This window comes from Carettochelys insculpta, chromosome 18 (assembly GCF_033958435.1).
Source record: "Carettochelys insculpta isolate YL-2023 chromosome 18, ASM3395843v1, whole genome shotgun sequence".
Lineage (NCBI taxonomy): Eukaryota > Metazoa > Chordata > Testudines > Carettochelyidae > Carettochelys > Carettochelys insculpta.
In genome coordinates, this window is record NC_134154.1 from 32166351 (window position 1) to 32192920 (window position 26570).

Consider the following 26570-nt stretch of genomic DNA (forward strand, 5'->3'; position numbering starts at 1 on the left):
ATCCCTGCTGTCAAGACACTTTCTACCTCAGCTACTACTAACCTACTGCCTTCCACAGAGGGAGCAACCTGAAAATGTCCACCTCTCTCCTATGCTCTATATTCTCAGTATGAATTTAACATTGATTCAAAATATTAACCCCAATTTTTACACTACACAACAAGCACAGACTGGCATATATTTTACAGAAGATCAGCAGAAATTCAATTGTACAAGCCTTGAAAGGAGAGGAAAATTGTAAATATCCTAAAAGTTATTTAGAATAGTATTTTTATGTTAATGTCTGATATCTGGAGACATTTCAGAGCCAATGGTTAGGACTGTTGCCTTACCCCCATCCCCGCCCAAAGAAAAGCTGCAAATCTTCCTTCTTCAGTGGTATAAAATGATTGCTTCTTCCCAGGAAGAGTCATGAGATAGCAGACCGAGACCCTTACGCCAGTCTAGGACTGCATACAGCCTATGCAATCTATGAAGTTAAAAATGTTTCTCTGGCTGCTAACTGTTAGTGTCATGAAATCCTGTCAGAAAAGTCCCTGACAGGGTTTCGAGATGCCCCCAGCCTCTGGTGTATTGCAGGGTCTCCTTGGTGACAGGTCATGCTTGATACATCAACAAAGCACAAAGTTTTACCTCAGAAATTTCTTCAAAAAGTGATTTTAACTTAAAATCAATACATAGCTATCCATTTAATCTGAAGGGGTAACGTTAGGCGGGAAAGCAACAGCCTATGAATATTACTGAACTGTAACTGCCACCTATGACCATAAAAGGAAAACTTCTAGAAAGATCTGAAGTCTCCGGACCTGTTAGGGGTAGTTCTCTATCAGGTCTGCACACAGCCCCCAGACTTATGAATTATTCATGAGCTGGGTGAATAAAAGAAGGACACTCACCACAGAATGGACCCTTCGGGAAGGTCCTGTCTCTTAACCTGGACCAGTCCCTTTTGGTAGCCCTTTGGGGTGAAGCAGCTGAAACAGCACTGGACAGACAAGCGGCACTGAGGGGACCTGGATCACTGCACCAGGCGTCATCTGCAGCTCTAAGCCATACCATCGCAGCGAAGCCCAGCGGTGACGGCGGTATACCACATCACCTGACACTGTTCCCCGGCAGGGGCCGACCGGGTCAGGGCCGGCCCTCGCTCCAAAGAGACTTCTTTAACGGACTGGACAACTCATCAACTAAGCAGCTGTGAGCTGAGGCTACAAAAGAAAGGCCACTCCAGCTGCTATATCCTTCTAATATTGACTCTTTTCTTTCCCTTTACTCCTATTCACAGTTGCTGATGTTATTGTTAATTATTGTTAATTATTACTGTTGTTATTGTTATGGTTAAGTATTAGGTATAGTATTATGAGTAGAAGCTTATTGTTTAGTGTCTCTTAAAGACCTTTTATTGCTGTTAACTTAGTGCAATTATATATACTTACAAATTCGTTATAAGTCACAATTGATGTCAGGGATTAGCAACCCCTGGGCCGAACACTTATAAATAAGGGGTGCTAGGAAGCAGCAGCTCTGCCCCCCTTTAGGTAAATGTAGGGGGTAGCAGGGCCCCCAAGCGTATCATACCTGAACACGTATCGGAGGGGTAGCCGTGTTAGTCTGGATCTGTAACAGCAATGAAGGGTCCTGTGGCACCTTATAGACTAACAGAAAAGTTTTGAGCATGAGCTTTCGTGAGCACATACTTACTTCATCAGATGCATCAAAACTCATGCTCAAAACTTTTCTGTTAGTCTATAAAGTGCCACAGGACCCTTCATTGCTATACCTGAACACAGTATTATATCTTATTTTTGGGTCCCTGGGGAGTAGCGCCCCCTGTGGACTTAACTGACAGCAGGGATTGTTGTCTGGTTTAACAACACCCTGTCGGTCTTTAATACTTTTGCAAATAAGACATGGGAATGGCAATCGGATTCATCTTTTGTGTAGTAGTAGGCATCCTTCAGTCTACGTAGACTATGGATCGTGCCCTTTGTAGTTCCATTTGGAATCATCATTTGCAGCGTCAACTGTGACTGTGAAGGCCCACATGAGAGTGACAGTCTTTGCTGCATCTGTTGCATGTGTAGTGGGTGTCTGGCAGGTCCTTACTGTGCCTTCTGTGGGTTCGCTTCTCCTCTGCTAGCTGTCTGATCCTCATCTCACCCTTCTGAAGGCCCTTGTGTAGTTCCTGCCTCCATCTGCTGCGATCGTCTGCCAGCTCCTTCCAGCTGTCCGGCTCGATGTCTACCTCCCTGAGGTCCCTCTTGCAAACATCTTTGTAGAGCAACTGGGGGTATCCGGGAGGTCTTTTGCCAGAGGTTAGCTCACCATACAGGATGTCTTTTGGGATCCTTCCATCATTCATCCTGTGGATGTGGTCAAGCCAGCAGAGCCATCGCTGCCTGAGGAGGGTGTGCATGGTTGGGATTCCAGCTTGCTCAAGGACGGCGGTGTTGGACACTCTGTCCTTCCATGATATTCCAAGGATGCGCCTGAGGCAGCACAAGTGGAAGACGTTCAGCCTCTTTTCCTGGCGGGCGTACAGGGTCCAAGACTCACTGCCGTAAAGGAGGGTGCTGAGGATGCAGGCTCTGTAGACTTTCATTTTGGTGTGGGTGTACGACTTGATGTTATTCCACACTCTCTCGCTGAGTCTGGACAGAGTTGTGGCTGCTTCTCCAATCCTCCTATTTAGCTCAGTGTCCAATGACAGGGTGTCAGTGATAGTGGACCCAAGGTAAACGAACTCGTGGATGACCTCTCACGGACAGTTGTCAATGCTAATTGATGGAGCTTCAGCAATGTCCTCACCTAGTATGTTTGTCTTCCTTAGGCTGATGGAAAGCCCGAAGTCCTTGCATGCTTTGGAGAACTGATCCAGCAGTTTCTGAAGCTGGTCTTCTGTGTGAGACACTACAGCAGCGTCATCTGCGAACAGCATATCTCTGATGAGGACTTCCTGCACCTCAGATTTAGCTTTCAGCCTTGCAAGATTAAACAGTTTCCCATCAGATCTTATGTGCAAAAAGATGCCCTCTCTTGAAGATCCAAAGGCGTGCTTCAGGAGGAGCACGAAGAAGATCCTGAACAATGTCGGAGCAAGGACGCATCCTTGTTTGACGCCGCTCCTGATGCTGAAAACATCCGATAATGTGCCGTCATATTGGATGGTTCCTCTCACGTCTTCGTGGAAAGACTGGATCATCTTGAGTAACCGTGGTGGACAGCCTATCTTGTGGAGCAGTTTGAACAGTCCATCCCTGCTGACCAAGTTGAAGGCCTTGGTCAGGTCGATGAAGGCGATATAGAGTGGCTTCCTCTGCTCCCTCCATTTCTCCTGCAGCTGCCTCAGAGAGAAGACCATGTCAACGGTAGATCTCTCTGCACAGACTCCACACTGTGATTCGGGATACACCCTCTCAGCAATCTTCTGGAGTCTGCCGAGGATGATGCAAGCGAACAGTTTACCAGTTATGCTTAGGAGGGAGATTCCATGGTAATTGTTGCAGTTGCTTCTGTCTCCTTTGTTCTTATACAACGTTACAATGTTAGCGTCACGCATATCCTGTGGAACCTCTCCCTCTCTTCAGCACAGGCACAGTAGCTCATGTAGGGGTTTCAGGAGGGTGTACGTGGCACAGTTGATTACCTCTGGTGGTATACCATCCTGGCCTGGGGCATTTCCTACTGCAATGCTGTCGATGGCTTTCTTCAGTTTGTCCACAGTTGGTTCCTGATCCAATTCGTCCAGTACTGGTAGGAGTAAGTAAATGTAAATAACTGGATTAACTGTAATCAAAAGGTTTCTTTGGTGAACACTTACAATAAACTTCCACTTCGTTTTTGTAACAGTTAATTACTCTCAGCCTCCATTTTCTCTGGGCCATACAGGGAACTGCAGGGACCTAACACCAGGGGATGCCCTCTAAGGAACTTTACTAGCTACTGCTGACACCGGTGTTTATTTTAATCTGACCACGGTGCTAAATTGCCTTTGAGTCTTTCTAATTCAATTAGGCATCACTGTTTTATTTTTAAAGCAAACTGTTTCTTATTAAAAGAGGGAAACCTACGAGGGGTTGTTACACCACAGACCTGGAGCCATTGTTAGAGCCTAGGTCTGATAGAGCTCGGCATTTTTAGTCAGCTCCCGCTGCTCACGCAGCACCTTCATCTCGCGGTTGCTTTCCACATTCGGCATCTCGGCAGCGGCTGCGACAGTTAGAAGAAGAAGCAGATGCTTGAAGGCATTTGGAATGTTGAACTAAGACCTGTTGAAGATAGCTTTGTGGGCCACGTGTAGGTAAGGCTGTCTAAGGTGTATAGCAAATAAAATGTATCTCATAGCTCTACAGTTCATCAGACGGATATCACCATTGAGTCCCTGGTGTTAACACAGTTAAATGTCAACAGCTAATGATCTAGAATACGTATATCCTTCTGCACATTTGTTAGACTTGCAGTCTGAAAAATGACAGCACTTTAAAAGTTGATACCATACTACCACAGCAAGAAGGCTGTTGTTCAGACATCTAATAACTGGGTCCCTTGGCAAATTCAGTAAGTATAACATCAAATGCTTTGGATCCTTCATTTATTAAAGTGACTTCCAATTCATTACAATAACTCTGTGTCTATAAATCTATCTGCTTCCTGCTAACACACATACATTACCACATATATATTTAAAGATCAGATGGAACATTCTTAATCTGAGCTGCTGTAACTGACAAGTAAGCCTGACCTACAAAAGAAAAACAGTTCCTTTCATAACACTTTCCTAATTTCCTGGTAGGGATGTCTAGTCATTGGCAACGAAGGAGCTCCTTTGTAAAACACTAAGGCTGTGTCTACATAAAATTTTGGGGAGTAAGGGCACTTCGAAGTGCCTGTGGCTACATAGCATGCCGGCACTTTGAAGGCTGCTGCAGGAATAATTAGCCTGATGAAGTGCTGCATATTCATCACAGCACTTCATTAGTATTCTCCGATGAGGCTGATTATCATGCCCCCTTCGAAGAAGGGAGCTAGTGTAGACACAGCCTAACTGTAGAGAGCTTCACTGATACTCTGAGAGGAATCACAGCTCTCTGCAGCATGAGAAATTAATGAAACACTGGCTCAGTCTTATATTGACCTGTTCTAACCTGATGCCTACTGTCAGTGAAAAATGACTTTTCCCTGTTCACTTTGGGTACAATTCACCATTGTTTTCAGGAATATGAATTTGGGATTAGAAACACGGCTGGGTCTTCCATAACTAGCCTGTGAAAACTCCAACTAAGGAATTCACTTGGGTGGCAAAACAGCAATTTGGAAATTAAGTGATGTGAAGGAAGGAAGAACAAGCAAACACCACTCTCTGAGGAAAAACAACAGAGTGCACTGGCACCTTAAATACTAACAATTTTATTATGGTATAAGCCAGGGGTGGGAAACTTTTTGGGTCAGGGGCCACTGACCCACAGACAAATCAGTCATGGAACACACAAGTGAGAAGCACAAAAAAAAAAAATGTAAATTTTCTGCCAGGATAACTATGCTACACAAGGCATAATTGATTCCCTTGCTTGCATAGTCTCAAAAAGGTAGCCATGTTAGTCTTTATCTTCACATATGGCCTAGAGTTTGGGACAGACAGCTGGGCAGCTTGGGCCAGTGGTTCAACATGGAGATTGATCCAGAGTTCAGCCTGGTGCTGGGGCCAGCTGGTGGCCTGGGGCTTCTCGGGGCATGATGAGTGGGGCAGAAAGCACAGTACTGCCAAAGGGAGGGTTTACCCTTTGCCCCTGGGTCTCTCCTTGGGCTGGCTCAGGCAGGTGGAGTGGAGACTGGAGACTGGGAGAAATTTGAATTGCCCCCCATCATACTGTACCTGTTTTCTTCATAAACAGAGGGCTTGTCTCCAAACCTATCAAACTAGGACCTTTTACCTGTACTCCGTTTTAAAATAATTACTATAAGGAATGTTGCCAAAGATTGCTTAAGCTATCCAGTTCACTTTGGGATTTTAAGAAGGATGAAGAGAAAAATAGGAAACTGAAGAATTATTTCAAGTGTATATACTAATTTTCCTTTTAACTTTTTACATCCCATTTTATTTCACCAGGGTATTTACCCTCAATTTTTAACAAATAATCAGAAAATCAATCTTTAAGTGAGATTATTTTAATATTAGACTGATATTGAAGATTCCCAGAGACAAGGAAAATTTATTTTTGGTCTCTGATGAGCAGTGAAAGGGTAATTTCATTTACTCCAACAAACTGGAAAAAAGGATGCATCTCTCAAGAAGCGCTGTCAAGAGCTCTCACTTATGCAAAGTAGTTGCCCAGAAAAGCCTAGCAATGTAAGTATGTGGTAGGACTCTACTCACAACAATCACGAGCCCACCTGCAACTGCATAATGCAAATCAATGTCACTGATTTCTCCATCCCTCACCAACTTTATAGAAGATGGTTTATAAATATAAATGTGAATAACTCAGAGATACTTTGGACAAAACACTCTTGTAATCTATCACTCTAATGTTATAATCTGCTGAATCTGTATATCATATTTTTGTGCATGTATCATTCTTGTATGTGAAGTTAGAAATATGGAATGTATGTTTATAGCCTTAAATGTGCTCATGAAAGCCATTAACGGTGCCTCAGAGATTATGAGTGGGCAATCAACCTTTCTGGCTTGTAAATGTGGCTTTGTTTGTCCTGTAATTCTGGAAAGTGGTTGATCTAGAACAGGGGTGTCCAACTTGCATCCCGCAGGCCAGACTCCAGCCTGTGGAGCCTTTTCATCCAGCCTACAGAGCTGTCAGTGTTGCCATTTTGAAAGCTGGCTGGGCAGCTCCCAGACACATGCAGCTCTTTAAGGAGTCAACTGCACTCCCGCTGCTGCCACCACTGCTCACTCCTCCTGTGGCTCCCTCTCCTGCTGCACTGAAAGAGTAAAATTCAGTTTAATTGGTTTAAGAGCCAGCAGGAGGAATACTGATGTTAAATCAACTAAATTAAGTCCTCTTATTTCAATGCAGCAGTGCAGAGAGCCACACATGCTGCAGGTAAGGGAAGGAGGGAATAGGGGGCCTGGGGGGAATCGCGCAGCTGTGCTGAGGAGGAAACAGCAGCCTGGTAAAGGTGCACCTGGGGGTGGCAGCACCCGGTGTTTCTGTGTAAGATAAATTAATCCTGGGTTTGGGGCTGCAAGGCGTTAAGTCTGAGGATGGGGAGGTAGTCATTTGGGGCTGCAAGTGGTTAAGCCTAGGGGCGAGTGGGTTGGCAGTGGTTTGGAGTTGCAAGGGGTTCAAGCCTGTGAGGCAGCGGTTTAGGGCTGCAAGGGATTTAAGCCTGGGGGTGGGTTTGGGGCTTAGAGGGATTAAGCCTTGGGTGGGGGGATGTTTTGAGGCTGAAACGGGTTAAGACTGGGGATGGAGAGGGGTTTGGGGCTGTTGCGTGTTCAGCCCCCGGAACATGTAAAAAATTGCCATGGTGGCCCCCAGTGAAGAAAAGTTGAATGCCTCTGGTCTAGAAAGACATGTGGCCGTACCACCTGGTATGGGCTGCCATTTAGGAATTCAGTGTTTTTTCCATGTGGGAGAGGGAGGGACATGCTAATGCAAAGGGTTCCTGCCCAGGGAAAAAAGCTCTTTAAGCAACCGGAATCTTTCCTTCCTTTGTCTGCAGCCTGCCTTGGAAATTGCCTGACACATCCTAAAAGAGAGAAAGAACTTTAAAGTAAACGAGAAACCCAGCTCAGGATAAGGTAATTTCTGACTTGCTTTCACCTGATAATAAGAACAGCTGCTTAGGTTAAGAACTAACATGTAACTAGATTTTTAGTGGAATCATAGAATACTAGCACTGGAAGGGACCTCATGAAGTCACCGAGTCCAGCCCCCTGCCCTCATGGCAGGACCAACTACTGTCTAGACCATCCCCGACAGACATTTATCTAACCTGAATAGAACTAGCTATGCATTTTCTTTTAATTTGTTAACTCATTTTGATTTGTTTTTTTATTTACAACCACTTAAATCCTATGGTTTTTGCTTAATAAAAACTCCTTTGCTTATAATCAAGCCCAGTGTAACTAATTATTACTTGGGGTGGGCCACCACCGTGCATATCTCCCTTTCATAGATAAAGGGTCTTAGTGGATGAGCATTCCCTGTGTAAATCTTATATACAGAGAGAGATGGATTTATTTGGAGTTTTGATCCTGTTTGGTGGCTGAATTCACAGATGCTGTGCCCTAGAACTGTACCTCCTAGAGCTGAGGTAAATCAGTGTCTGCATTGATTTGCAGGGGGGTTGGTATCCTCAACTCTGTGCCATGGCTAAGAGAGGTCAGAGGATCCAGCCCAGCAGGACAGCTTGGTGGAGAACCCCAGACAGTAAGAAGGCAGGTGTCAGTGACATGATCAGGATAATGGGAAACATTCCATGGGGTCTTCTGTGACCACACCATGTCACAGTCACATCACGGGATATTTTATTTTAAAGAAAATTCAAGAGAGAGGCAAAGGCCATTAACTGGGAAGACAGAGCTACTAAATAGTAAGTTTTCTGAGATCATTCAATGTTATTTTGACATGTGGATCACTGTGTGTGTAACCACTTGTGGCATTTGGGAGGATGAATGAGACAGAAAAAAGATAAGGAGCACAGTGACTCAGGCCCTTTCATAAAATTCTCACAAATTAAACCTTTTCCTTCCCTTCCTGTTACATTTATCCCCCATGGCTTTAAATCCTTTTCCCTCTTGGTGCTGACACACATGATCCCACTCTCTTTTGGATAAAGGTTGATTTGCTCTGTACTGGGATGGATCATGTCTATCATTAGTTTATGAGGCGCATGTATTTTAGCAATGAACTCACTTCAAAAGACTCAAAATCACTTTGGAAAATACTTTGTTTAGTGAAGCAGAAAAAGCTCTTTCCTCAGAGGTCTAATCCAGGCTGAAAAACTAAGGACGTGGCTGTGAAAAATGAGGGTATGGTTATCTGAAAAATTCCCCATCTGACAGGAGGGAAAGCAGAGAAAAAACTGCCCACTTAACACTAATTAGGGAGTTGTAGTGTCGTTGAGTTCACAGAGATGCAGTGTGCCCTGAACTGGAGATAAGGAAAGTGCTTGCGGCATTTATCACTAGCAAATGTTTGGTGAATTGGAGGAGCAAGGGAAAGGAAGCAGTCACACGTGGGATTATCTTAGGGCTGCAGATGCCTATAGCTAATTACTAATTATTCACTTATATAGTGAAATGATCAAATAGTTTAATATGTAACTAGGGGTAATTTTGTTATGACAGACTATCCCCTCTCAGCCATTAAAGCTTGAAGTAGAACTTGGAATGGAAGGTACACAACCATCTCATCTGTGCCTGGAACTGGGCATGGGGCAAACAACTCCAGTCTCAATCCAGGCTCTGGTCCTCAGGCATACAGTGTCTTGAATGTAAGATGTTCAAATTTGAATACGCTCCCTTTGGAAATCAAATAATTGTAAATACGGTCTGATTAGCAAACAGGTCCTGTGAGTGGAGAAAAGAGATTTTTTTCTACAAAACATATCTCTTAGTAAACCAGTACAGAAAGGGACCGAAGAACTCACAGTGCTCCTGCTGCACTGTTCTGCAAGCATCAGACATACTGCAGATATGTCACTCTCAGTGGGCAGTGATGAACGACACCCTAGCATCTCCCATCTACAGGATGCAAAATCATGTTGCTAGAGAGAAAACCTGGGAATCATGGTCTCAACTAAAGAGGATCTGGATGAAAATACACAGGATCCGCGGGACCAGCCAGAAACCTGAACAAGAGAAGAGGAAGACTTGAGACAATTATTAGTAAGCATGTGAGAAGGGCCAGGGAAGAGAGTAATTATTTTTTGTGCAATGTATCTCAGTTCATTCTCAGGATTTGTCCAGCTATCAGTATCCCTAGTTTTGGTACATTTTAGGAACATATAGGAAAAGACCGTGGGTACATCTGCAAGGATGATTAGCATGTGGGAAACTGGACTGTATATCCATAGTGCTCTAGCTTGCTACACACTGGCCCTGAATAGTAACAGAGAGAAAGCTGTGCTAGTCTATATACTATCAAAACAAAAAAGCAGTAAAGTAGCACTTTAAAGACTAACAAAATTATTTATTAGGTGAGTTTTTGTGGGACAGACCCACTTCTTTCAGACCATAGCCACACCAGAACAGACTCAATATTTAAATATTAAACACTTAAATATTGAGTCTGGTCCGGTATGGATATGGTCAGAAGAAGTGGGTCTGTCCCACAAAAGCTCACCTAATAAAATATTTTGTTCGTCTTTAAAGTGCTACTTTACTGCTTTTTTGTTTTACTAACTGACCCTGTTACTGCCCTCTAAAAGTTCCACAGTGCATTTTGATCTACTGCTATTTCATATTTTTGTGACAGTGAAGCCATGTTATGCTATACACTGTGCATAAATATAATGACACACTCTCCCCAGAGAGTTTACAGGCTCAGTAGACAAAAAAAGAATGAGAGAAAAGCAATATTATTGTATCCATTATATAGATGGGGAAACAAGGAAAGGAAATGCCTTGTGTGATGGGGCGTGGTCATAGAAGACTCCTTGGGATGTTCACTGGTGTGCTGATCATGCCACTGACACATACCTTCTTTCTCTCTGGAGTTCCCCACAACCCTGTTGTGCTGGGCCAGATCCTCTGATCTCCCCCAGCAAGGAGGAGAGTTGGGTTACCACATCCCTGCAAAGTAATGCAAACACTGATTTACTCCAGCTCTGGGAGCATGCAGTTCTAGGGCATAGCACCCAGGACGTCTCCCTGTGCAAAAGATTTTCACAGGGATGGCTCATAAGGCACGCCCCATTTATCAATAAAAGTGAGATATGCCCAGTGGTAGCCCTCTCCCGGTAATATTACTTACACTCGGCTTGATTATAAACAAAAGAGGTTTTTATTAAACAAAACCTGTGGGATTTAAGTGGATATTAGTAAAAGCAGATCAAAGTGAACTACCGAATTAAAAGAAAAGAAAAAACACAGTCAGTTGTAACTTCCCTAAGGGCTGTTCTACACTGCTGTTTTCTTCAGTAAAACCCCTTTTTTTAAAGAAGAAAACACCTTGCATTCACAGAGCTTAGCCTGTTATTCAGAAAAAAAAAAAAAGCTATTTTTCTCAGTTCTGCACCAAAATGAATGACCCCAACATCCCCACCCCGACTCTCTCCCTTTCAATTCTGCAATCGAATCAGTGTGAACAAATCAAAACTAATTACAGGATAATGGGTCTCCTGAGAGGCATCCCATCAAGCTACAGGCAAGTATCCACTCTAGGCGGCTCTGCAAATTGATACATTTTTCCCAGGTGTACCAAGATGCCCCTCCCAGCTACAAGCCCTGGGAAATTTAAACTCCATTGCTGAGCATTCTCTCCTTATGAGGTGAGGTAGGAAGATAGTGCCCAAAAAAGCCAAGAATGGAACACCACTGGTCATCACCTACAGCCCCCAAGTCAGACCTTGGCAACGAATTATTAAAGACCTACAACCTATCCTTAATCAGGATACCACACTCCAGAAGGCCCTGGGTGACATGCCTGTTCTCTCCTACAGACAACCTCCCAACCTTATGAGGATCCTCACTAAACGCCACAGTCTATACCCCAGGAATACCAGTCCTGGAACCTTTCCTTGAAACAAAGCCCGCTGCCAGCTTTGTCCACATATCTTCTCTGGAAATACCATCACTGGACCTAACCAGGTTACTCACAGAATCATGGGCACTTTCTCATGCTCCTCTACTAACTTCATATATGCCATCATGTGCCAACAATGCCCAGACGCTTTGTATATTGGACAGACTTCTAACTCCCTTAGACAAAGGGTTAATGGGCACAAAACAGACATCAAAACACTCCAGATCCACAAACCAGTTAGTCAACATTTTAATGGAATGGGGCATTCTGTCAATGACCTAAAGGTATGTGTGTTACTGAAAAAGAACTTTCGCACCGTTCTTCAAAGAGAAAGAGCCGAGCTGGCTTTTATATTCAAATTTGGCACATTAACACGCGGTTTAAACCGGGACAGGAACTTTCTGAGTCTCTATAGGGGCTCGTGTGCATACTTGGCTTAATCTAATTCTTGACCCCCCCGCCCACCCCTCCACTCTTTGATTTGCTCACCTTGATTATCTTTTTCTGATTTGTCCTTTTTGCTTACTGTTTTTGGCTCTCTGTGCCTTAAATATTGAGTCTGTTCTGGTCTGAAGAAGTGGGTCTGTCCATGGTCTGAAGAAGTGGGTCTGTCCCACGAAAGCTCACCTAATAAACTATTTTGCTAGTCTTTAAAGTGCTACTTGACTGCTTTTTGTTTTGATAGCTACATGGCTGTATTTTCAGCAGGGCACACACACAACCCAGCCGCCACAATTTAAACCCCTCTGGTTTTTTTTCTTGATAATGCAGTCTCCCAGCTGTATTTCCAGAGGGAAAAAGGGGAGCCTAATGGGGAGGGAAAGGGTGCATATAAATCCCTATGGCTGTATTTTCAGTGGGGCACAACCCCCACCACCTGCTCTGGCACCTTAAACCCACTTGCGGCTTTTTTTTCTTGCTAATGCAGCCCCCCAGCTGTATTTGCAGAAGGAAAAAGAGGGGATGCTTTTGGCGGCTCAAGCTGAAGGAAGGGTGCATATACAGTCAAATAGCTATATTTACAGCAGGACATACCAAATAGGAAGAAGAGGCTTTTGAAGTCTGTGGGGTCCTTTCAAAAGGCCCCCATCTATGCGGGCGGTGCTTCTGAATTGCACATGGCCACCATCATGATAATGAGGTGCTGCATATTCATAGCAGTGCCTCATTAGCATCTGTACAACTCATTCATTACCATGCCCCTTCCAAAAAGAAGGGGCTAGTATAGACGTAGCCAATATCAATCATAAACTTCTGAGTAAAGAAAACAGGGAGTGTTTGGGACTTTTATCCCTAAAAGTAACACAGGTAGCAGACAGACATGGGGAGGACGGGAAGGGTGTCACCAACTCAAGGCCACATATCCGGAAACTGCCCGACCATCTTGGCATTCCTCATTGTTAAACGGGATCCTCAGTGCCTCCCTGACATTAATGGCTATCCTGTGGACTGCCCTGATAGTTCGAGTATCTGGATGCTCCAACGCACTGGCCAGATGCTCTGCTCTGTATTCCAGCTTTGAGCAAATACTTCCCCCTTGCTCTCACACAGATTGTGGAGGCAACAACATGTGCCCAGGACTATGGGGATATGGTCCAGAAGCAGGTCCAGCCTCCCATATAAAATTTGCCACCTCACTTTTGGGAACTGCTGAGCCTGTAGTTGAACTGCTCCTTGCTACTATCTAACTGCCCAATGTAAGGCTCCATGAGCCAGGGCTGCAAGGGGTATGTAGGGTCCCCCAACATCATGATGGGCATTTCTACCCCACTCCCAATTTTTTTTGTGATCTAAAAAGAAAGTGTCCTTCTGCAGCTTTCAATACAGACAACTCTTTCTAAAAATGTGTGCATCATGCACCTTTCCAGACCACCCAGCATTTATGTCTGTGAAACAGCCACACTGATCCACAAGCGCTTGGATCACCACTGAGATGTACTCTGAGGCAAGGTAGGATGGGTGAGAATTGGAATATGGGTCCCATCAATTGCCCCTCCACAGTTAGGGAACCTCACTTCTGCAAGCCAGACACAATCTCATCCACAGTCCCCAGAGACACAATCTGGCACAGCAAAATGCACTTGATTGCCCTGCACACCTGTATCAGCACTGTCCCCTGTCCAAAGTGGTTGGTGACCAAGCAGTAGCACGCAGGGGTAGCCAGCTTCCACAGAGCAGTGGGAACACGCTTCTCCATGGAAAGAGCGGATCTCATCTGGGTGTCCTTGTGCTGCAGTTCTGGAGTCAGCTGAGCGCAGAGCTTACAGAAGTTGGATTTACGCATCCTGAAATTCTGTAGCCACTGGTCATCATCCCAGGTCTGCAGGACAATGTGATCTCACAACTCAGTGCTGGTCTCTCTGGCCCAAAAGTGATTGCCCACAGTGCTCAGGCTGTGTGAAAGAGCAGGAAGCATGTTCAGTGTTCTGACGTGGTGGGCCGTGAGGAGGTTGCGGCTCTGATCCGCCTCATGTTTGTCATACTCTGACCAGTTGTTGAGAAAGTATATTATTACGTGTGCTGCAGTGCATGCTGCGAACATCATCCGCTGTGTCCCATTAAAGACCAGTGATTGCAATGCTGCCAAACCTTGCTCTTGCAATGCAGGATCCATGGCTGCTTCCTTGCACATAAGAGCCAGCTGGGGTCCTTGCAGCACTTTGAAATGGCACAGAAAGGAAAAGTAAACGGTATGGTGAGATTCAGGAAGAGAAGTGGCTCATGGGACAACTTCCTGATTCCCAGGGTACCTTGTGTTTCCTGTTGACATCCCACAACGCCTAGGGAGGCCAAGCATGATGGAACACACACCCAAAATGCATTGCTCTTATTTCTGAATAGGACTGTGCAGTGTGAATGCTCACTTTTGAAATACTCATGCTGTGTGGCCACTCTATTCAGGAATAACTTACTCCTACTTAACAAAGTAGGAAAAAGTTATTCCAGAAAAACCCTGCAGTGTAGACATACCCTATGAGACTTATGGCATCCAGGTTCTTACCCTAACTAACAGTTCTCATGTCATGAGAAAAGAAATTACCACCTGACTCCAGAGAGGGGAACCAAAGCCTGAGCTCCATTGCCTGGATGGGGGAGTGTAAGAGGGGGCCAAAATGCAAAGGCTTCAGCCTCAGACCCCACAAGTCTAACACCAGCTCTGGAAACCCCATTGAAACTAGGTCACTCGTTACCCAGTTTGGGGTCTGACCCACAGTTGGAGAAATACTAGTCTACAGCATTAGCCCCTAGTTCCTCTGGGCCTATCAGATTTTCCTTTTCTGTTTTATTCTTGACAGTGCTTTCTTTGGGGGCTTGGGGCCGGGGGAAGAGGAGCCAGTATGGTACCTGTCCCCTCCCCCAGCCCCCCTCCAGCCACCCACAGTTCCCATGGCTGGGCCTGCCACCAGGGCTCCAAGCCCCAGCTGTCTCCCCACTGTAGGGATGCCAGGACCCCACTCCCAGCTGGGGCTCCTGTGGCTGGGACTGCCAACGGGGCACCAGGGGCTTCAGCCCCACACTGCTGCAGGAAAGGTGGGGGTGCCGGCTCCGGCCCCACAGCTAGGGCTCAAGCTTCCAGCTCTGCTCTACTACTGGGGCACCAGCTCCTGGCCCCACACTACTGCAGTGCCAATAGAGGCTCCAGCAGCTTCATGACGGGGAGCCATCTGGTGTGCAGAGCCACACTGGCAGCCCCAGCTGTGGGATCCCCAGTTGAGGGCAACATTGGGGCGGGGGTGCAGGTACTCAGTACCGCACATACCACCACAAAGAAAAAAAAAACCAAAAGTGCTAGTTCCCTACACCAGTAGGCCAGGACTACCTTTGCAAATATAGAATGTAACAGAAGTGGCAAAATACAGGAAGCAGGGGATAATTTTTATATAATGCAAATAAAATAGTGTGCTGAAATATCATACACAATGCTGCTAAAGCCATTATGGATCAGCAACTGGAAGTGAGAGAGCACTCTAACATAATGAGGTGAAAACAAACCTGCAGAAAGAGAGTGATACATGATTTGTTCATTGTGAAGGCTGAATTATCTCGACTGTAAGCCACATTTCAACACATGTCCCTTACCAGAAAGTTCAAATAGATGCACAAAATTACAGAATTCCAGGGCAGGAAGAGACCTCAGGAGGTCATCTACTCCAGCCACCTGCCTAAAGCAGGATCAACCCCAACTAAATCATCCCAGCCATGACTACCTCAAGCCGGGACTTAAAAACCTCTAGGGATGGAGATTCCACCACCTCTCTAGCTAATGCATTCCAGTGCTTCACCACCCTCCTGGGGAAATAGTTTTTCTTAATATTCAACCTACACCCCTCCCTCTCTAACTTCAAACCATTGATCCTCCTTCTGCCATTTGTCATCAGTGAGAACAGTCTCTCTCCTTCCTCTTTAGAGCCCCCTTTCAGGAAGTTGAAGGCTCCTAGCCAATCACTCCTCAGTCTTCTCTTCTACAAACTAAATAAACCCAAATCTCTCAGCCTCTCCTCATAATTCACGTGCTCCAGCCTCTTAATCATTTCCTTTCCCTCTGCTGAATCCTCTCCAATGCGTCCACATTCTTACTGTATTGGGGGGGGGGTGGCCAGAACTGGACACAATACTCCAGATGTGGCCTCACTGAATATAGGGGAATAATAACTTCTCTACATCTGCTGGAAGTGCTTCTCCTAATGCACCTCAATATGCCATTAGCCTTCCTGGCTGCAAGGGCACACTGTGACTCATACCCAACCTTTCATCAACTGTAATCTCCAGATCCTTTTCTGATGCACTGCTACTTATCCAGTCAGTCCCCAGCCTGTAATGGTGCTTGGGATTCTTCTGCCCCAAGCACAGGACTCTGAACTTCTCCTTGTTGAACCTCATCGAATTTCTTTTGGCCCAGTCCTCCAATTTATCTAGGTCACTCTGGACTCTATCCCTACCCTCCAACGTATCTACCTGCCCCCTAGCTTAGTGTCATCTGCAAATTTGATGAGGGTGCAATACATCCCCTCATCTAGGTCATTAATAAAGATGATGAACAATACCTGCCCTATGACTGATCCTTGGGGTAATCCAATTGAAACCAACCAGACATACAACCACTGATCACTACTCATTGAGCCCAACCATTTTAACCAGCTTTCTTTCCATCTACAGTCCATGTATCCAATCCATACTTCCTTAAATTATTGGCAAGAATGTTGTGGGAGACTGTATTAAAAGCTTTGCTAAAGTCAAGTCATATCACATCCATCGATTTCTGCGTGTCCACAGAGCCAGTTACCTCATCACAGAAGCTAATCAGATTGGTCAGGCATTGCCCTTGGTGAATCCATGTTGACTACTTTTGATCACTTTCTCCTCTTCCATGTGTTCCACAATGGATTCCTTGAGGATCCTCTCCATGATTTTTCTGAGGACTGAGGTAAGGCTGACCAGTCTATAGTTCCCTGGATTGTCCTTTTTTCCTTTCATAAACTGGGGCATTACATTTGCCTATTTCCAATCACCCAGGACCTCTCCCGATTTCCACAAGTTTTCAAAGATAATGGCCAAAGGCTCTGCAATGACATCTGCCAATTCCCTCAGTATCCTTGGATGCATTAAATCCAGAGCCACGGATTTGTGTGCGTCTAGCTTTTCTAAATAGCTCTTGACCCATTTTTTCCTCACCAAGGGCTGCCCACCTCCTTCCCATACTGCATTGCCTAGTGCCGTAGTTGGGAAGATGACCTTGTCCGTGAAGACTGAGACAAAGAAAGCACTGAGTACTTCAGCCTTTCCCACATCATCTGTCACCAGTTTACCTCCCTCATCTGGTAATGGCCACACACCCTCCCTGATAACCCTTTATTTTTAACATGCCTGTAGAAACTCTTCTTACTGCCTTTCACATTCCATGCTAGCTGCGGTTCCATCCTTTCTGCTGAGCTATGTGGTTTAAGTAAGTAAATTTGGGTTGCTGTATCTGATTCCCAATAGGGTCCTCAGTTTCAAGAGGTCTATCCGCACCTTCCACACTTAGTTTTTCTCCTCTAAAAACCAGGCATCCACCATGTGATTATCACACTCCACTCTTTGGCATCCTGAATGGGAGAATTTCCCCAAGCCCTTTATCACCAAACAAGGAAAGGGTGCAGAGCTTCTCCCATCCTTCTATAGTTGATAACCAGAAAGCCCTGCAAATGTGCAGATTCGCCTGTCATCCTGTTATGGAGGGTGCTTCATTACCATCATATGTACCTTCTCTATGGTAGCCCCAGGACAAGAGCTCTGTATTTACAAAGTTGATCCCTCTCAGGAATTCTGGTGAGGAGCATTCATACTTGAGAAACTGTCAGACATCCCAGACTCAACATCAAAATCCCTTCACTCTTCTCCTGGGTCTGAGGCACTTAGTTGCCACACATGTTAATTACTGAAACCTGAGCTTTACTCCAGCTTCTCCTTCTGTGGGATTTTGCAGTGACTATGGCATTCTGCATGCATAACATACTAACGACACAAGAAGCATAAAAAGTCAGCTAATAAGCTAATATGCGCAGAGCCCTGAGACTTCAACATGTGTCACTGCTAGGGCCAATGGGGTGCTTTGAAGCAAGCTGTGATGTCTGTGCCAATTATTTTCTTTTTAGGCATCCTTGAAAACAGAAAACACTTAAAAAAAGCACCATTTTGATGGAGCAAAGTCTGGACCTCTGAGAGTCTTGCTCATGGCTTAGCTCTTATTCCCTTTTTTTCTCCTTAAATCAAAGAGCAGACTTATTAGTTTCCAGTGATCTCTTTCCCCACTCACCTTGGTTTCCCTGCAGTCAGCTATAGTACTTCCTTCAGGCTAGTTCTACATTTTTTACAAGAAGAAATTTGATTAACAGAAATCTGTCATTGCTTTGTATCTTTATTAGTAAAACTACAATAGTATCCAAATCAGGGGGAGGGGTCACTGGGCTCTGAGCTGTACTTACAAACAGTAAGAGCAGCCATCATCACAAGAATGTTTCAGCCTAAGCGAGTAAGAGAGAATACATGGTAGAAATAAGTAATACTACACCCATTTCACAAAGGGGGAACTCAGTTCAGAAAGAATGAGTTTGTCAAGAATGTGCAAGTACTTCAGACACAGAGCAGTTTAAAATCACTACATCCAGGATGCACCAGTGAGCTACACTCTGCAGAATCATACAATCAAGGGGTTCGAAGGAACCTCAGGAGGTCATCAAGGCTACAACCACACAGCCAGATTATTTTGAAATAACTTTGCTGTCGTTGGCTAGTCCTACACTTGCATTCCTCTTTTGAGGCAGGAATTTAAAAGAGGGAAATTGAAAATGCAAATGAGGCACTGATTTACATACCTCATGCTTTATTTGCATCATCTCTTTTCAGAAGAGATTCTTTCGAAAGAAAAAAAAAGCAGTGTGGACGGGGCTCTTTCAGAAATAAACCCCACCTTTGGAAGAACCCTTCTTCCTATTTTGTTTCAGGTACGACTACTTGCATCTCCCATTGGCCATGAACTGCCACTCCCATTTCAAAATAGGTAATTTGGAACAACTATTCCAGAATAGGTCATTTTGAAACAGGGCTGCCATGCAGACATAGCCCAAATCTAACCCCCTGCTGAAAGCAAGACCAATCCCAACTAAAGCCAAGGCTTTGTCAACCTGGGACTTAAAGACCTCTAGGGAAGGAGATTCTACAGCTTTTTTAGGTAACCCATTCCAGAGTTTCAACACTCTTGCTACATCTACACTAGAGATCTTTCAAAAGAAGTTCGCTTCTGAAAAAACTTCTTTCGAAAGAGCAAGTCCACACAAAAAAGTGGATAAAAAAAATTGATCTGCTCTTTCAATAGAGAATGTCTACAAAGCTCCTGCTCTTTCAAAAGAATGGGCCAGGGATCGAAAAATCCAATGCCATGAGGACTGCTCTTTCAAAAAAAGGGGCCCTGGGCATCTACACATTTTTTCCCAAAACAATCTTTTGTAAAAAGGCATCTGGGAGATGGGCTGCCAGCAAAAGTGCTGCTTTCTTACAATTTAATATCAAAAGAATGCATTTTGTGTGCAGACACTCCACAGGATTTTTCAAAAGAGACTCGGCTTTTTCAAAAAAACTCACTAGTGTAGATGTAGCCCTAGTGAAATATTTTTTCCTAATTTCCAAACTAGACCTCCCCCACTGTGACTTGATAACACCGTTCCTCATTCTGTCAGAATGAAAAGAAGATAAACACAGGAGAGAAAGAGTGAGAGGATTCACAGGACTTGGGCTTAGTGGCCAACTAAGCACTCAGCCAGCTAAGCACTCAGCCCACAAGAGGGAACCTTACATTGAAAGCAAAGGATCCCGTAAGCCAGGGTGGGCAATAAGCGACTCACAGGCTGGATGCAGTTCGCCAGGGTTAGCCCCTGGCAGGCTGCTGGCACTTTATTTACATGAGCATCTGCAGGTACAGATGCTTGCAGCTCCCACTTGCCATAGATCCCTGATTCTGGTCAATGAGAACAGTGGGAACTGGCACAGACTGGGACACTGAATCCTGAAGCTTCCACTGGTTGGGAATGGTAATTCACGGTCAATGGGAGACGCAAGTAGTCATATCTGACGATGCAGAGATAAATAAAATGTTTGGTGGCTTACCTAGGACTAACCCTGATGATCCTCATCTGGCTCACAGGCCACTCTTTGCCCACCCGCATCATAAAGCCTTCATTTACAGACTGCAAATAGAATGCCAGCTGGTCTTCTCTGTTCATGGAGCTGGAATATAGATTTAGTGGAAAGGAGTGAACTACTCTGAACAAAATAAAAGACAGCCAAAGTCCTAGCAGGGAGAAGCTGCACAGAGCTGGGGAAGAGAGGTGGCAAAATAACTAAATTAAAATGAAATAAATACAAATAAAAATGACCATTGCTCCTCCTCATATAGCAATAATACTGCTGGGTATGTAGAGTGCCTTAGAACAGGATTGTGAAGATTACAGATAAGGCAGCTGAAGGATAGTGGTTTGAGTGGTAAATCAGAATTTCCTGGCTGGTGACTGTTTGCATCCAGAGCGTTCTATTATTTAAATATAATGTTGTGCCTGTGAATTATTTATGTAATAGCCTTACAGCAACATGTTCATTCCTGTGGTTCACTGGACAGAAAATATATTTTAACTTTTGTTTTCATTTGAGGCCTTAAATAACTCTCTTACCAGGGAAGCTAATTGTTTTGTGGATTTGATTGTGACCCTGATCATTACTTTACGAAGTATAAGCTATTTCACTGACCTTTTACAATTTTGAACAGAAAATACACTGTTCTGTAACCTACCTCCGATTGTGACCATCCCCTCCCATTCCACAGCAAGCTCTATTACTGCTGCTATGGAGACAAGTATAATCTAATCAAGATGTGGGTCAAAAGTAATATCTTTAGAAAAGATTTCCAAACAAGAATCCTCTTGGGTTTTCTGATCTCATTTGGGCAGATGCTTCTACAAAATCTCCTTTGCTGATTTCTATTACCCTCTGTTGCTCCAGGAGCGTAGGTGACATTTCAGGAACTGGGAGGCAAACCCTTACTGGCTACCCAGTTGTCACTGGGTATCCCTCCAATACTGCCAATTTCAAGAGATCAAAAATCATTGGGGTTGGCTGAACAATTACGACATTTTAAGAAACAGGTTATGTTTGTTTCTACGTCGTTTTCTTGATTTTTTTAATGCCCTGCCAATACCCAAATGTGGCCATGTGACAGTTAGTCCTGCCCACTCTCCCACCTGCACTGCATGAGGGGTTTGGCTCAGCTGCAGGAGCTCTACCCTCCCTCATTTGCCCCCTCCTTTCCCCAATTCATTTTGTGCCTCAGATCCACAACAGTCCTGTCTCCATTGAACCCACCACAATTTCAGTTCCTGCTCACGAGTTAAGCATGCCAGCGAGTATTACCAACGCACTTGACCCTCATCGCCCTCAGGTCACCCTCCAAATACCAACCCATCTGCTCAGAAACCATCAATAAAGCTCTCACACCCCATCAACCCACAGTTTTCTCACTTCAACTCCCCTGTAATACCAGTCTCACACCCGCTTCTTAGGGTTCTCTACTCCCTCCAGGCCTGGAAGGGCTGTGGAGGGAGGGAAGAGGCTCTCTCACTTCCCAGGCTGGGGAAGTGAAGGCACTTTGAAGTAGTGCGGGTACTTCGAAGGCACCCACAGCTACACAGCGTGCCAGCACCTCAAAGTTTGGCACTTTGAAGTTACTTCAGGGAGAATTTGCCTAATGAAGTGCTGCATACGCATCGCAGCACTTCTTTAGTAATGTCTCATCACCCTGATTACCACGCCCGCTTCAAAGAAGGGGGCAAGTGTATCATAGAATCATAGAATACTAGGACTGGAAGGGACCCTGACAGGCGATTGAGTCTAGCCCCCTGCCCTCATGGCAGGACCAAGTACTACCTAAACCATCCCTGACAGACATCTATCTAACCTGTTCTTAAATAGCTCCAGTGATAGAGATTCCACAACCTCTCTTGGCAATTTATTCCACTGTTTGACCACTCTTGACATTAGGAACTTTTTCCTAATGTCCAACCTAAACTTCCCTTGCTGCAGTTTAAGTCCATTGTCTCTTGTTCTATCCTCAGAGGCCAAAAAGAACAAGTTTTCTCCTTCCTCCTTATGACACCCTTTTAGATACCTGAAAACCGCTATCATGTCCCCGCCTCCATCTTCTCTTTTCCAAACTAAACAAGCCCAATTCTTTCAGCCTTTCTTTGTAGGTCACATTCTCTAGCCCTTTAATCATTCTTGTTGCTCTTTTCTGGACCCTCTCTAATTTCTCCACATCTTTCTCGAACTGTGGTGCCCAGAACTGAACACAATACTCCAGCTGAGGCCTAAGTGTAGACATAGCCATTGATTACTGACCATCTCCAGAAATTTATATTGGCTACTGATCATCTCCAGCAAATAGTTCACAGAATAATTGTGACAGGAAACTATTTCAGTGGGAAAAAATTACACTAGTTCTAATCACTAACATGCCACAAACTTTTAAAAAAGCCCTTCTGCCTTGCATATCACTCTAGCAATGTAAAGATACCTTAAAACTTTCACACCTGTTTTGTACTTTGGTGGGAATTCACAAAGACAACGGGAGCCATTCACTAAGCAGACAGGCTGCTATATTCTGCTCTGCCTGATGGGACAGAGCCTGCCCCACACCCAGCTCCTCAGAAACATCTTGAGGCTCTGCAGGTCTATGCCAAGCATACTGCTATAGTGAGTTCAAGGCCACATTGTCTCTCTCCCTTCTCTCGCACACACTTGCATAGCCCCAGTGATTTACATCTCTACTGGCTGTTCTGGGTGCTGAACAAAACTGCTGGGGAGGGACACATGACTGCTTTTGCAGATTCTCTTTGCCTCCCTGTCTGAAGTCATTTTAATACACCTTTCACCATTCTTTGCAATTTTCTCAGTCCCTAAAAGGACACCCCACCTCAACCTAGAAGGCCAGCTTGCTTGGTGAGACAGCCCTAAAGTCCTCCTCTCTGCTGCATCAGTTGCTGAGTGAGGTATGGCTGTCAGTGCTACAACTACAGTAAACCCTTGATCTGACAGACTAATGGGTGGAAGCAGTGTCCAGTAATGCCAAAAGTCTGTTAAATCCAGATGGTTTACTGTACAATATTTGCCACAGCATACCCTGCCCACCCTCACCAGGTTCCCCCAGCCTCTCCCTCTCCTCCAATAAATGCTGGAAACTCACCAGATCCAGTGGCTCTGGTGAGTTGCAGGCATTTATTTATTTATTTCTGCAGAGGATGTGGACTCTGTTCTTTCTGATGTGTGTTAAATCGGGGTCCATTAAATCAAGAGTCCACTGTATGTATTATTAATTAGAGGTAGTGCCTATTGTATGCCTCTACATTCAAAACATTCAAGGAGGATGGTCCTTCTTCAAGGAGCTAAGAATCTAAGGCAGTGGTTCTCAAACTTTTTTGTGGTGCACTTGAAAATTGCTGAGGGTCACAGTGGATCATCTAATGATCTTACCAAATATTGTTTGTACTACTAGCTAACTACTGTAAAGCACTTTGGATAAAAGTGCTATACAAAAAAACTAACCATCACCCTATACTGTCATATAAATACCACCCTATACCAGAAACTCATGGACTGCTATGCTTACCTACATGCCTCTAGCTTCTATCCAGGGCACACCACATGATGCATTGTCTACAGCCAAGCTCTACAACTGCACTTGCTCCAATCCCTCAGACAGAGGCCAACACCTACAAGACCTTTACCAAGCTTTTCTAAACCTACGACACCCACCGAAAGAAGTGAAGAACCGGACTGACACAGCCAGACATGCATCCAGAAGCCACTTGCTACAAGACAGGCCCAACAAGCAAAATAACAGAACACCACCGGCCATCGCCTACAGCCCCAAGCTAAAACATCTCCAGTGCATCATCAGTGATCTACAACCCATCCTGGATAACAATCCTTCACTCTCGCAGACCTTGACAGGCAGGCCAGTCCTCATCTACAAACAAACAGCCAACCTGAAACAAATTCTCTCCAGCAACTATAGACAACACCACAGTAACTCTAACTCAGGAGCCAATCCCTGCAACAAACCTCGGTGTGAACTCTGCCCACATATCTACACTAGCGACACCATCACAAGACCTAACCACATCAACCACATCATCAGGGGCTCATTCACCTGCACATCTATTAATGTAATACATGCCTTCATGTGCCAGCAATGCACCTCTGCCATATACATTGACCAAACTGCACAGTCTCTATGTAAAAGAATAAATGGACACAAATAAGATATCAGGAACAGAAACACACAAAAACCTGTAGGAGAACACTTCAGTATCCCTGGACACTCAGTAGCAGATTTAAAAGTAGCTATCCCACAACCAAAAAAATTAGGAAACAGACTCCAAAGAGAAACTTCACATCTACAGTTCATTTGCAAATTTGACACCATCAATCAAGAATTGAACAAAGACTGGGAACGGCTGGCCAACTAAAAAAGCAGTTTCTCCTCTCTTGGTGTTCACATCTCCACATCAGCTGCTGAAAGAGGGGACGCATCCTCCCTGACTGAATTGACCTTGTCAGCTCTAGCCTTCCTCTCGATTGGCACTCCCTTCTTTTCATGAGTCTGTATATTTAAGAGCTGTCTCTGGAATCTCCTATACATGCATCTGATGAAGTGGGTCTTTGCCCATGGAAGTTTATGCTCTCAAAAAATCTGTTAGTCTATAAGGTGCCAAAGGACTTCACGTTGTTTTTGTGGATACAGACTAACATGGCAACCCCTCTGATACTTAACAATTAAAGGGGTTTTTTTTGTTGTACAAATAAAAGCACACAAATCAGCTTAATATGAGTGGTCTTACCTTTATAATGTGATAAATGTGCCTGTGTTTGTGAACAAAGTTCAAGGAAGTGAGGTGCAACGTTTGCTAGCTGTACCCTTAAGGCCAGGTTCATTATTTATCCTGCCTCTGCATTTGAACTTGAGCTCAGTCAGTCATGAAAATCCTATCTCACACAAGTATGTAGTAGCAAATGGCATCAGAAAACGTACCGCTTTGTCTGCAAGTTCTGAGCACTCCCGAGGTCTTTGAATCCAAAACTCAGTTGGAGAATGTTTTTTAATTTCTACTCGTTCTGTTTAATTGCAAGAAACCTTCAAAAAGACCTTTTTCTGCCTTATTGAACTAGAAGCCATCACACTGATTTCAGTCCAGTTCTTTGTTTCAGCTTCTACTAGAAAGTAATCTTCAGACTGCTGGTTAAGATCAACAAGATGTTCTTAGATGTCCTTTTAAATATTTTTTGACACAAATCAGTTCATTTTCAGACAGAAAATCTTCCAGTGCTGGAAGTTTAGAAGGAATTATCCCCCTGGACCACCTGATGGGGCTTGCAGACAGTTTGAGAACTCTCTCCTAAGGATAGACAAGCAGTCAGAGATTAGGGGAAAGGCAACAGCAATATGTAAAGCAGATCAGGCAATTGTAACAATCTGCTTTGGTAAGGCCTTTGTCAATCTGTGAGGCCAATGACTGAAGTGGTGGACTTAGTTCAAGTCACTGCTATAACTCCAACCAAGGACACAATATTCTCAATATAAATACATAATTGAAACGGTTCAATTTCAATGCTACTTCCTGGAGGAACCCCAAGTAGTCCAGATTTGTGCCTTATTCTCAATCAGCTCTCCTTCTTCAGGATCATCTCACTCAGTCTGTTATTTTCCCCCTGAAAAGAAGCCCCTTAGTAAAAAAACTGATTATGCCACCACCTCTTAGGCTGTCGTAGAATGCTGTGACATTCGTAATCAGTTGAGGTTTCTCTTCCCACATATTTCCAAGGTATGCGCTCTTTTCCACTGCTAGGGAAACAAGAGTAGGTTGAGCAAGATGTGTGACAAGAGAGATACATAGCACTAAGAGATTTTGCTTTTCAAACAAGAATTTGGGTTTTCCACTGTCATGAATGAATGCCTATAAAGGGTGAAACCCGGAAAAAGTGGGTTCTCTGTTTGCAAGCAGCCAGATGACCCCTTGAGTTTGAATTGAAACAGTTGCTGGTTGAGGATGGGGTCTTGGCCACAGCAGAGAGACCAAACTGGCAGGCTTAATTAATCCAGTAAATATTCAGGCCACAACATGATCTGGACATAAAGATATGTAAGTACTGTAGAAAGGAAATGGTTAGACACAATCAGGTTATTTTTTTATTTTGGGTTTGGCGTGAGACTTCTCATGCTGGCTGAAGTATTGTTCTCCCGCTCCCTCACAACTGTAACTTCTAATCTGAATTCCAGGG

The 26570-nt window shown here is 44.5% G+C and overlaps 1 protein-coding gene across 2 annotated transcripts in view; it reads right to left on the reverse strand.

The window, feature by feature from the left end:
* TTC28 (tetratricopeptide repeat domain 28) overlaps positions 1–26570 on the reverse strand; it is a 483355-nt gene that overhangs the window by 344321 nt on the left and 112464 nt on the right. The window contains exon 3 of one of the 2 annotated variants that reach the window (XM_075012420.1): positions 10664–10756. The exons of the other annotated variant lie outside the window; for it this stretch is intronic. Coding sequence (XP_074868521.1) covers positions 10664–10756 — 93 coding nt within the window. The remainder of the gene's footprint in view (positions 1–10663; positions 10757–26570) is intronic. 2 annotated transcript variants of the gene reach the window in all.